General features: G+C 50.8%; 1 protein-coding gene across 4 annotated transcripts; it reads right to left on the bottom strand.

Annotated features, from left to right (window-relative positions):
- Positions 1 to 267: 267 nt before the first annotated feature.
- ttll4 (tubulin tyrosine ligase-like family, member 4) lies at positions 268 to 11,242 on the bottom strand. Of its 4 annotated transcripts, none has more exons than XM_030111721.1 (21): positions 11,039 to 11,242; positions 10,078 to 10,623; positions 9,619 to 9,931; positions 8,380 to 8,521; positions 8,204 to 8,283; positions 8,055 to 8,118; positions 6,332 to 6,441; positions 6,099 to 6,209; positions 5,918 to 5,994; positions 5,638 to 5,832; positions 4,887 to 4,969; positions 4,687 to 4,815; positions 4,493 to 4,615; positions 4,294 to 4,392; positions 4,058 to 4,192; positions 3,206 to 3,343; positions 3,012 to 3,108; positions 2,706 to 2,916; positions 2,330 to 2,397; positions 2,169 to 2,239; positions 268 to 2,086 (listed from the first exon to the last, which is right to left on the bottom strand). In XM_030111721.1, exons 2-21 carry the CDS (start codon positions 10,378 to 10,380, stop codon positions 1,978 to 1,980), a joined length of 2,658 nt encoding a protein of 885 aa, XP_029967581.1. In that variant the 5' UTR covers positions 10,381 to 10,623; positions 11,039 to 11,242; the 3' UTR covers positions 268 to 1,977. The 4 variants fall into 4 exon arrangements, with proteins under 4 accessions (XP_029967581.1, XP_029967583.1, XP_029967580.1 ...); XM_030111723.1 differs by having other exon boundaries at positions 9,619 to 9,895; positions 10,975 to 11,242; XM_030111720.1 differs by having other exon boundaries at positions 10,975 to 11,242.
- Positions 11,243 to 13,092: the final 1,850 nt, after the last annotated feature.

A 13,092-nucleotide genomic window follows, 5' to 3' on the forward strand; every position in this document is an offset into this window, starting at 1 on the left:
TCTGTGTGTGTGTTCGTTTCAGAACCCGATCTGAGCTCAGGAGTTCAGTTACAGGTTACAGGATGTGAGGCACCGTTTAACCTACATGGAACTCACACTGAAGCTCCAGGGTTCAGTGTGTGCGTCCTGAAACCCTGCCATCCTGAGCTGAATGAAGGGCTGCAGACGGATGAATGAATCTTCTGACTCTTCAGGACCACCACACCAGAGGATTCATCCACAGTGAAAACAAGTCAAACACTTCTCTTTAAATTCAATCACTTTATTCATCCCCAAAGGGGCAATTTGTGAAAACAGCCCCTGCCAATGTGCCATCAACAACTTTGATATGGAAATCCTGAGAGAAGAGCCCTTGGTCGTAAACAAGAGACGATGGTCATCGTCACGCCTCCTGATGTAAACATGTGGCGTAAAAAAAACGCACCAACTGCAAAAAATGCACATTCACTGCAGTGTAATCAAAGGAAAACCACTTACTGCAGGTGTGATGTCACTTCCTGTCTGTGGTGACATCACATCCTGATTAATCCCCTGAATGCTCCAGGAGGTGGAACGTTCCATGAGAACGTAGCAGGTGAGTTGATCTTTCAGTGTGTTTTTATGCAGATGACTTCATGTTGGAAGTGCAGTGGGCTCAGTGGTCATCCCTGAGGAACCTCACATCTCCTTCAGTCGGCTCAGATCTGGATTCCAACAGTGACTCCCTCCTCTGCCAGGGTCAGACGATTCTGGACTGGTATCGGCCCTGATTCAGGGATCATAACCATCAGGTGGCCTGGTTCTAGGTTTGGATTAGATGTGGTCTAGTTGTGGCTATAGATTGGATCTGGTCTGGTTCTGGTTGTGGTCTGGCTGTGTGGCAGTTTCCTGAATGTAAAGAGGCTTTTCTTCAATAAGAATTAGAAACTTCCCCGGGTTTAAACCCAGCTGCCCCCTTTCCCATTCCTTGTAAATTTAACACTTTGATGTCCGACTTTGCTTTTAGTACCATGAATGAGACTTTTTATCGGAACATTTTCATTTGAGTCAGTCTGATTCCTACTCACGATGCCGTATTTCTCGAGTCCGAAGTGCTTCTGTGGGCCTTTGTAATGACCACGTTGTCCTTGATGTTTGTTGGGTTTTTTTCCTGTCTCGATTAAAACTGACATTTGTGACTAAGCCGCGAGAACGCCCGACGCAACACGGGGGCCTGAGGCCATGAGGACGGCAGAGGCAGCAGGAATGTCTAAGGTTACCCGAGGGCGCCTGAGGCCACATGGACGCCCGACAACGCCACAAGACGCTTGAGGCTGTGTGGATGCTCATGGGCACGCTCAGCTGCAGAATCGCTCGCCAGAGGCAGCAGGGATGCACAAGGCCACATGGACGCCCAATGAACCGGGGACACCAGAGGATGCCCTAAGGTGCAGAACTGCTCAAGGCCACAAAGATGGCAGAGGCCGCAGGGACACCAGAACCCACAAGGATGCCAGAGGCCACCAAGACGCCGGGACCCGTCTGGACCGGGTAGGACAGGCCTCAGACCACCTGCTGGCCCTGGTCACCTACACAAAGTCCCCAGAGGGAAGGTTCTGTGGTGCAGTCAGCACTTTGTCTTTCTTCTCGTGTCTTCTTGGATTTTGTTGCACTTGCAGTCACTCATGTTTTCTGTGGAACTTTGTTCAAGTTCTTAGAGGATTTCTGCTCATTTAATGTCTCTGGGATTGTTTATGTCTTCATTTCATTCAACGTACTCACTGGACTAATGTGATCCCTTGGATGGTCTGGACTGAAGTCCCAACAGAAATGGCACAGGGTTGATAAAAAAAAAAAAAAAAAAAGTAGGAAACAGTCTGGTCTGGATGGAGGAGGACCCCTTATCGGGACCGCCACGGTGGTACAATCTCTGTGAGGATTCAGCAAGTATCAGGTGAAGCTGCTTGGCAGCAGGGGGTGGGCGGGGCCAGACTGCTGCAGACGCTGGGGACACTGGATTCAGGACTCGGGGACGCTGGATTCAGGACTCGGGGACATCGGCAGGCTGCAGACTGAAGACACGTCCTGGTCTGAAGAGTCCTCCTCGGTGTGATGGCTGACTAACACTCTGCAACGTACAAAAGACAATATGAGACACAGTGGGAGACACCGAGACACAGCCTGGGACTGAAGCAAGGAGCGATGTGTACCTGGATCTGGAGGGGCTGACGAGGTCCTGTCTCTGGGCTTCACACCTGGAGATGTAGCTGCACTTCGACCACTGTAGACACACACACGTACACACGCGCACACACAGATTATACAACAGAAGCTGTGTGGATGCTGTGCTGCTGATTGTGTTGTTGCTCACCATGTGGGCGGGGTCGTTGGTGCCCAGGTGGACTCCTCTCTGACACAGAGTCCTCAGCAGATCAATGCCTGGAAAACACACACACACACACACACACACACACACACACACACACACACACACACACACACACACACACACACACACACACACACACACACACACACACACACACACACACACACACACACACACACACACACACACACACACACACACACACACACACACACACACACGTGCGCGCACACAGAGTTATTTTATATCTGTTAACAGAAAAAAACAAGCTTGAAGCAATAAAGTAACAACAGTCTGAAACCACAGAGGTATGCGTGTGTGTGTGTGTGTGTGTGTGTGTGTGTGTGTGTGTACACACCTTTGGTCCTGTTGCTCCAGTGTCTCTGCTCCCACTGGTCCAGCAGGAGGTTCAGGTACCGCGGACACTCGAAGAAGCGAAGGTATCGAGAGGAGGGCGCAGCAGGGAAGATGCGCTCAAAGTCTCCACGGCGACTCAGCTCGTCTTCGCTTTCAGAGAGGACACGGACGTCTTCGGGCGTCAACACGTCCAGCACCGAGGACAGGAAGTCCTGAGGGGCCGAAGCAGGGTGGGGAGTCCAGCTTCACTGCCGAGTGTGTGTGTGTGCGTGTGTGTGCGTGTGTGTGTGTGTTTGTGCGTGCGTACCTGCTCGGCGTAGCGCTGTGTGAGGTAAAACGCTCGTTTGACCTTCTCGTCTGCAGACAGCTCCACTCGGCTCCGTTCTCTGCTGCCTCCACACAGACTGCAGACAAAGACAAGATCACCTCAAGCTCCTCCTGCTGCTGAGGAGGAGGAGGAGGAGGAGCTCCTCTTCCTCCTCCTGGGGAGCTTCTCCTCACCTGCTGCTGGAGCTGGAGGCGCTGCTGCAGGGACTGAGCAGCTCCTCTCTCTGAGGAATACGGAAGCCTGCGAGGTTCAGCAGGTCCCGGATCATCTGACCTTTGATGGAGACGTCCAGCGCCGTGTTGGAGTGGAGGCTGCAGCGCAGACAGGACACAAACGTCTTCGGGTGACTCGTCGTGCCATGAAGCACCAGCTGCAGACCCTGGAGGGGTGGTGTTCCTCAGGGAACAGCAGTGGGGCCACTACAGTCTTTTGCTATGCTGCCTTTAGATGGCAGACATATGGTAGAGTCCTGACGGGATGTGGGCATGTTTGTATTTAAAGCATCTTTAAAACCCCTCCTCTGTGTCATTAGAACGACGGGAATATTCTGATAAACACCAACAGAGAATAAACAACAATGAAAGACAGGACTACACACCGCAGGCATGAAACTCCAGTCGTGTGCGTGCGCCCCGTGCCACTCAGGCGATGCACCTGAACTGTCTAAACTCACTTAAAGTCTTCCAAACTAGTAACTAGGGTTATGTGGAGCAATATTACTAATTTCAGAAGTTCTGCATCCTGTTTGGCAACATGTGAGGAACAAGCAGGGCAGTCTGGAGAATAGAATATTTCAGAAGACACAGAGTATGTTAACTACCTCCTCTACGGTTTGATTCTGTGAAGCTCCCAGTGACACAGGGCTTCAGTGGTGAGCACCATCACTATCACAGCGGGAAGGTCCCCAGTTCTAGTCCAAGTCAGACTGAGTTGGTGTGAGCAGTTCAGCGCAGGGCGAACATTCACACCGACGGGGAGAAGATGGGAACTGTGCAGGTGGCGGTCGCCTCTGCGGCGAGCGTTACCTGGGGGAGATGTTGACCTCCAGGATCCAGGGCTTCAGGTTCTCGTCCAGCATGATGTCGAAGCCGAACAGCTCGTGGCAGCTGTACGTGGAGCGGACGTTCATCTTCAGCAGACTGTTGACGTACGGCTCCGACCTGAGGACGTCACAGCGGGACATCTGAGTGAGAGCGCCTGGACGACCTGAACACGCAAGAGGCTCCGGAGGCGACAAAGGGACACAGAGGGACAAACTCACGCGATGATGGTCTTGATGACAATGTCTTTAATCTTCTCCCAGATCAGCGTGGTGTTGATTCCTCTGCAGCCGAGGTACTGCCACAAGGCCTTCAGAGCCCTGCAAGCACACACACAACGTGCCACCACTTCCTGAGAACCGTTCTCATCTCTGCAGACACACCAGCTCGTGGAGCATCTGGCCTCCTGCCGGCTCGTACCACTTGTGTCCCTGGCAGGCCTTGTCGTCGCTGTTGCTCTGGTACTCGGCGTTCTTCTTGTTGACGCTGTAGTTGGTCAGGTGCATGAACTTGTTGCTCAGAGTCTTCATGGAAGACGAGTACCTGGACAGAGGCATGGGAGACGTTAACGGGACGTCTCCGCCTTCACTGGAACGTGGCGGCAGGACACTGACTTGCAGCTGGCGAACCGAACGAGCCCGTCGGAGAAGATGTAGACCCTGAGCGGGTCGTAGGACGTGACGTAGACGTAGATGCGCAGGTCGAACTTGTTGCCGCCGATGAGGTAGGGCTTGTGGAGGTACCTGCGGACGCAGCAGAGCGGTGAGCAGCTGATCACGGCCTCCGGGACCGAGACGTTCCGACGGGCGCTCACTTCTGCACCAGCAGAGGTCTCTTTCGGGGAAGCTGGCTCCACTTGTGGATCACCTGGATCCCGATTCCTCTGGCCGAGGCCGGCTGAGATCCCAGAGGACAGAGAACAAAGCAAAGGATCAGCTGGAGGAACAGTCACAGTCCAAACTGTCGCTTTCTTTATGCAACGTTTCAAGTGTTGACGCATCAATTTTGTGTTTTTTTGTGTCGGAAAAGTTTGGAGCTTCCACGGAAACGTTCAGCAAATGATGTGTTTCCATGGCAACAGCAGAATTACTGAAAACCAGCTGGTGCTGTTTGTTTTTGTAATGAAACCATACACACACATGCTGCAGAGAACAATAGGCTATCAACATTAACAATGGGAGAACACGGACATTCGTACGGACAGATCACCCAGTTGGACTGTTATTACGCCGACCGGCAACTCTAAAACGAACAAGTGAAGGACATATGGAGTGGAACCGGAGCCGAAAGAATATGGACTGGGAGTCATGACACTGTGGGGGGTGGTGGGGGGGGGGGGGGGGGGGGGGGGGGGGGGGCTAGCCCACCAGCCTGGAGACGAGGTGGCGACTCTACTCTAGAGTTCCAGAAATTATCCACTTGACACCTCAATGAGAGACGAAGTCATTTTTTGCGGCGAATAATTGGCCACGTCCCCCACCAGCGAGATCAACTTGTATTCTCTATCTACTGAGCATTTGGAGAACAACTGTTTACTGCGGACGGTTCTAACAGGAGGAACATACAGGCTTGATGATCCACTTCTGCCTGGAGCCGGCGTCCTCCCAGGCCTTGCGCAGCAGCTTGATATCCTGGGGGAGGACGAAGGTTCGCGGGAAGAAGCCGAACTCCTGCTTCCCGAAGCGGAGCTGCATCTTGGACAGGTTCCTCCACAGCCGGTCCTTCCTGCCGATCTGGAACGTCCCCGGGAAGTGATTCAGCTGGAACCGGAAGACAAGACGCGGCGTCCGTTACAGAACCAGTGTGGAGTGCGTCCGAGTCGTGGCAGAACCCGCCGTTCGTCACCTTCTGGTGCTCAGCCAGCGCCTTGAAGCCAGAAGACTTCATGTGGTGTCCCCAGCAGCCCAGCCAGTCGCTGCTCTCTGCTCAGGGGGCAAGAAACACAGAGTCAGGGGCAATAAACAGCCTCACCAGCAGGGGGCAGTAAACAACAGGGTCAGGACAGCTGGGGTGTTTGAGCACTCACTTTTGGTGACCTTGAAGTGCGACCTGGCGATGGTGTGTTTCACCACGTTTGGAGTGACGGTAGTCAGCTTCCATTTCAACAGCCGGCGCTGCTCTGCAGGCAGCAGCTCCACTGAGGGAACCGGCACAAACACACTGATCAATACCAAGGTGTGTGTGAACCGTCAGGACTGAGAGACAGACAGAGACCGAGACCAAGACAGACACAGGGTAACTCGTGGGTCGGGTCCTGACCTTTCTCATTAGCTGTGCTGAAGTACAGAGTCGGGGCGGTGAGGGGGAACAAACTGGGAACCAGAGCCGGATGTTCCTCGACGTCTTCGGCTGACATGGGTTCCTCGATGCTGAGAGGACAGAAGACACGAGGAGACAAGGAGAGCAGCAGTTAAGTGTCTCATAAAACAGAATCTCAGTTCTCTGTTAGTTACTTTACATATTTCACAGTCTGTCCAGGAACTGACTGCAACTTCCAGCCAACACACTTTATAGGATCTGACGCCAGATCCCTGCACACCTGGTTCCCACTGTCATCTGTCAGTCATCCACAGCAGAGTCCTGACCTCTGACAGTTCAGTCGTTACACTGTCTGCAAGTACCAGAGATCAAACATCCAACGGGTGAAATCGGTTTTAACCTCGCAACCAAGAAACGCGTTCAGTTCTCCGAGCTCGGCGGTCGACGGGCCGGTTCACTCAACACTCACATGACCGTCATGAAGCGGGAGGCGTCCGGTTCTCCTGATGGCAGAGGGAGGTGTGGTGCGGCGGAGCGCTGGCGGAGTGAGGAGGAAGCAGGAGGAGCAGCAGGAGGACAGAAAGAGCTGGGAGCCAGAGGAGAAAGGACACAAAGGAGCCCTGCTGCAGGTCGCTGGAGGCCCGAGAGGGCAACAAAGAGGAGAGCTTTCCACCGAGCTCCAACACAACAAAGAGCAGCTTCTGGATCCACTGCACCGTACGCACGTGTGTGTGTGTGTGTATGTCAGTCCAGTTTATTGTCTTTGGCCATCCAGGTATTTGTAGTCCTCCACAGTGTCCACACTGACCCCCGGATCCCTGAAGTCTGTGGCGTAGAGGAAGGGAGAGAGGACGGTCTACGGAGGGGCCCCGGACCACGACTTGTCCACAGAGGGAGGGCATCCACCCACGTCTACCTAAACACACCTGCCTCCACTCATCTTCTCGCCCAGCACAAACGCCTGAAGGTGTAGAAGGAGAAATCGAAGAGCAGGACTCTCTCAGTGCTGGACGCTCCGTCCAGGTGGCGGTGACGGTGTCCTCTGTGCGCTCTCATCCAGTCCCGGTCCACCGGGAGCGTCTGAAACCCGGAGCCGGTCCGGTTCTCGTCAGAACATCAGAGGGCGGCCGTGTCTCCGTAAAACCCAGTAAACTCCTCTCCTGTTACTCCCTCTGACTCCGTCCCAGCGCCATCAGCGCCTCCATCTGACTCGCCATCGATCTCACGTTGACCGAGACCAGAGAGTGGAGCCATGGCTTGAGCCTCCTCCTCTACTCCAGCGGCCGCAGTCTTCCATGTAGTGAGACGTCTGCCGACTCCCCTGTGCAGCCCGTCTTCTGAACCCCCTCCCGGCGCTCGGCTGTTCTCTGGCGGAAACAAGCCGACCGATCGTCCGAACTGAGCCCGTCGTCCGGTTACCGTCAAGTCTGATACAATCAGCACGACGGACAGAGCAGAGAACATCTCAGCGGCACGCCGGGAAGAAAGACAGCGATGGGAAAACAGGTGAAGAAAAACGAAGAGTGAAAGATGAAGCTGCAGATCCTGTGAGAGACCAGCAGGAGGCGCACTCACTTTATTACTGCTGCAGCTGACAGGCACCAACGAACACCAGCATTATGAATCTGACAATGCTGCTTTAATGGAGACGAGAAGGCTCCAAGTGTGTGTGTGTGTGTGTGTGTGTGTGTGTGTGTGTGTGTGTGTGTGTGTGTGTTCTGACCTGCAGGATGCAGCTATGGAGGTGCAGGAGGACGTGGCAGTGATGGAACAGCAGTCCGACTCATCTGCAGATGACAATCAAACTGTCAAAGGAACTCAGGAAAAGTGTGTGTGTTCGTGCATGTGTGTATGTGTTAGTGTGTGTGTTACCACTCAGGTTGTTCTCCAGATCTTCATTGGGCTCCTCCTCATCCTCCTCCCCCACATTTGCTTGCATCCCATGGTTTGACCTGACACACACACACACACACTCTCTTGAGTTGTCCAGGAAATCATGACAATTCAATTTACACATAAATATATAAAAATATCGAAGTACATCCCACCTCTGATCGCCAGACGTTACAGTGTCACATGCAGGAGGTCCAGGCGGAGAGGAGGCTGCAGGAGCTGCAGGAGGTGCAGGAGCTGCAGGTGGTGCAGGTGTGCTGAGGCAGATGGAGGAGATGTGCGAGGTGACGGAGCTCACTGAGGAGAAGAGAACAGAGGCATGATGGGATTCCGTCATGTCCAACCTTTGACATGTCAGACTGAAGACACAAAGCTGCCAGAGTGATCAGTGTCAGTAGAAGCTGATCTCAGATCCAATCCACCAGACTGTTTCAAGACATTTTCACCTGATCAGTGATCAATACTGGGTCAGACTATCTTCTCCTCAGGCTCTGTTCCTTCAGGTCTTTGAGGTTCCTCTTATTAAAACTCTTCTTCATCCAGCTGCCTGAAGAAGTTCCAGGTCAATATCCATCCTTCCCTTCATTTATCAAATCTGGGAAAGTTGTTTCAATGAGCTACGAGAACATTTCTGTCCAAACCATCTCTGAGAGTCTGTTCAGTCAGGTTCTAGAGCTCATCACAGCACAGAGACAGCTCTGCTCAAAGTTCTCCATGATTTTCTTATGGACTCAAAGGCCTGGTCTCTGTCCTGGTCTATGTTACATCAGTCCTGCATTGATCCTATTGATCAGAAACTCCTCCTACAGAGACTGGAACATATCATCTGGATTAAAGCACTGAACTGGTCTGGATCGTATTGATTAGACAGGTTCCTTCATGTTAATGACTCTCAGATCAGACTAAAGCTAAACATGGAGTTCCACAGGGTTCTGTGTTAGAGCCTATACTCTTCACATTATTCATGCTTCCAAGAAGGAAGATGATCAGAAAACACTCCTTTAACTTCCACTGTTATGCAGATGATCCACAAATCTACTGATCTGAGAAACCAGATGATCCTGATCCACTTGTCAAACCAAAATTTCTCTTAAAGACACCAAAGTCTGGATGAGTCGGAATTTTCTGCTTCCGAACTCAGATCAAACACAAGTTATTCGATCTGATCCAAAACACCAGAGAGAGAAATGATCTAAACATCGAGAACCACTGAGAGGAACCCGGAGTTACTGTGGACCAGGACTTCTGCGCATTGGTTTCTTTGTTGTTTGAAGATGATTGGAGGGTTCTCCAAGGAGGGTTCTTTAGATGACGAAGTTGTATTTGATACTGAGGAAAGAAAGCTGCACTGAATGCGTGCAGCAGAGAGTGTGAACAGTCTAAACAATACTGACCTGTGATGTGCACCGCCTCCTCCACCTCCTCCTGGGAGCTGCTCCTCCTGTCCAGGCCTGGTGTCCGTTTGCTTCCAGCTGCTGCTGAGGAAAACCCCGCAGGAGGACATCCTCTCACCAGCAGCTGCCGCTCTGCAGACAGCGGGCGCCTGCTCACCGCCGGGCGCCGTCTGGACACCTTACCGGAGAGGATTCGCCGGGTGGCACGGGCGTCTCTCCGGGAGGAGGTGGAGACCCGCGGCGAGGAGGTGGAGGAGGCCTGCTGGTGCTGAAGGCACTGAGAAGGCAATGGGAAGGATTCAGCATCTTTAGACTGAGGAGGTCAGAGAGGACAGACACACAGACACACACACACACACACACACACACACACACACACACACACACAAGTTAGAGAAACAGCTGAGTGGCAGGAAGTGTAAACAGAAACAGGAAGTGTTTTGGGAGACGTTCGCTCACCGCGATGCCGAGCTGCTTGGTGTTCAGTCTCCTGATCAGCTGCTGTGGACGTCTGGGTGGCCCGTCAGCACGCTGCAGCTCGGGGGGCAAACACCCGGGGGGCACAGTGGTGGGGCAAATCCAGGGGGCAGGTGGATCGCCAGTGTCGCCCCCCCACAGGGAGACGTCTTTGGCCCGGTCTGTCCGAGTGGACGGACCGTCACAGAGCTGAGCTGAAGGCACTCTGGTGGCTGCGGTGGCAGTACCGTCAGGGCGGGGCCGCAGCTTCCTCCCGTCCCACGGGGACGACTGATTGGTGGGCATGGCCAAAGCGTGGAGGAAGTGGCGGTGGAGTCAAAGACTGAGAGTTCCCTCAGACGTCACCTCCAAGTCAACCAACAAGTTCTGGACGAACCCCGACAAGCAGATCGCATTCCTGCTGCCCCACTAAGACCCCTGGGGGGGGTCAACAGACCCTGGCGGGGGTGGGCAACAGAGTCAGAGGGGCACAGAGCCCCGAGTCTGAGAAAAGACCTGAGACAGTTCGAGTCACCAGAAGAGCTGGACCTGCAGACGAAAAACAATTGAATAAATGATCCAGAAAATTCATTAGACTGAGTCTGAACTAGACTCAAACCAGGTAAAATCAAACTTACTGGACCCAGACCAGGTGGACTGAAACCAGCAGGACTCAGTGACCTGCAGTGACTACCTGCAGATTTACCTGTCTGAGTGAGACGTCCTAAAAGCAGCTTCTCTTTCCTCAGTAAACACAGCCAACCAGCCCACCGGACCTTTACTAGTCCTCAGTCACTCTTAGCAAATCAGTAGAAAGTCCTTAGTTATATTCACTAACCTGTTACTAGTCCTCGTTTACCATTACTAACAAATAACTAGTTTTTAGTTAACACCACTCACCTCCACACACAGTACTCGGTAGCCTTCACTAACTTGTAACTAGTGGCCGGTTACCATCACTAACCTGTCTGCGGTCCTCACGCGGAGTTAGCTTAGCAACAACCACAACACGAGCCGCCGCCGCGCAGTGAACTCCGAGCCCGTGACGACACGTCCAGTCCGGTCAATCCGGGACTTCACATCCGCTCCTCCTGCTGCCCGGTACCGGTTCCTCTGAGCGGAACTCACCGTCGTGGATCGTCCGGTACCGGCCACACAGACCGACTGACTGACATCCACGCCCGAGTGACGCATCAATACATATACAAAGATCGTCTATTATCGGGCCGTTCAGGCGAAGCAGTGGGAGAGCGTCTCCCCCTGGCGGTGTGGAGGGGGAACGACTCGTTTCATTATATTACTTACCAGTAATATTTTAATGCAGTTATATTGCATTTTATTTAGCTTGATTTACTTTTAAGTTATTGAGTCACTTATTTAATTTAATGTTACTTGAATGAATCACATGTGTTTACGTTCATTCAGTCTATTTTTTTTTTATCTAATTAACATTTATTCCAATCTATTAAAATAAAGGTGAAATCATATTCGCAAAAGTTTCAGTTAAAATGAAATGTAAACAAAAACATTTCATATGAATTGAATCAAATGAACATGACGCAATGTTAATGCATCTTTGTTTGAAATAATTCATTTTGGAATAAATATAAAAATGAGAAAAGTTCATTTGAGACAATGGAATCAAGACTTATATTGGATGAGGACATATTACATTAGATTAGAAATTACAAAACGTTACATTTTTTTAAATGATTGTGTGTTCATTTTATTATAAATGAATATATTTTAAACAAAATAAAATAAAAAGATTTAATCGAAGAATAATAAGATTTTAAATATTACAAAGATTGAAAAGATGAAAAAACATTTATCTTAAAAAAAAATCATCTAAAAAAGACTTGCGAAAGCGCGGAGACCCTAGAAGTGACTTTCTTTTTTTATCAACATGTCTCTATAGAGGCTCCCGTAAAAACACGGAAACACAAACAAATCAAGACGAAATTATTTTTAAAAAATTGAAAACAACAAAAAGACTGAAAATACATAAAGATAAAGAGACGAAGTGATAAATAAATAGTACTTCTTTACAAAAGAGGAGCACTCTGTGCATGTTTCATCCGACCACTAGAGGGCGTTCCTCTCCTGCCTTCTCAAACTTTTCCACTTTCTACTCCATCCTTCTCTCTTTCAATGTTTCTGTCCTTTTCCCTAGTGTCCCTCCTTTTTTCTGGACATCTCTTTTCCACATGACGTCTTCAGTTTTATTTTCTCTTTTCTTTCTTCTCTCTTCTGTCTCACTTTCCTCCCTCCATCTCTCCTGTACAGCTACTCTTCTTCTTATTTTATACTCTTTACTTTATTTTCCTTCTCATGTCACTTCTGTGCTTTCATTCATTCATGATCTTCTCTCCATCCTTTCTCACCAACATCCCCTTCCTCTGACGTGTGTGTGTGTCTGTGTGTGAGGGAGAGAGAGAGAGAGAGAGAGAGAGAGAGAGAGAGAGAGAGAAAGAGAGAGAGAGAGAGAGACTGTGTGTGTCAGATAAAAGGAGAGCCGACTGAAGCAGCCAGCGGAGGATGGACTCTTTCTTTCTTTCTTTCTTTCGCTCTCTCTTTCTGTCTTCCTGTCTTTGTGTCTCCGAGCTGCAGGACGAAGCCCTCGTCCCCAAAGGGAAGAAGACGAGCTGAGGATAAGTCTGTCTCATCAGAGGACATTTTTAAAAACTTCACATCTGAGTTTACCTTCACCTGAAATTAGGAAAAGAAGAAGCGAGGCTGAAGGAGGAGAGAAGGACGGAGTGAGAGACGAAGAGGACGTTTGTCTCCTCGTGGACGGACTCTTCAGCTGGATTAAGAGTTCCCAAAAAACTTTTCCTGAGGAAAAGTTTGAGGATGAAACAAAAATAAGAGAAGGACAAAAGTTCATAGACATGATGGACCAGCGAGGAAGACGTCTTTAACAAACTGAACAGAGAGAGAAAACCAAAGCGACAGTATCTCGCCTGTGAGGACTGTCCCCTCTAAAGACCATATTCTCTCAAGACCATCTCCTTTAAA

The sequence above is a fragment of the Salarias fasciatus genome, chromosome 16 (genome assembly GCF_902148845.1).
Source record: "Salarias fasciatus chromosome 16, fSalaFa1.1, whole genome shotgun sequence".
NCBI lineage: Eukaryota > Metazoa > Chordata > Actinopteri > Blenniiformes > Blenniidae > Salarias > Salarias fasciatus.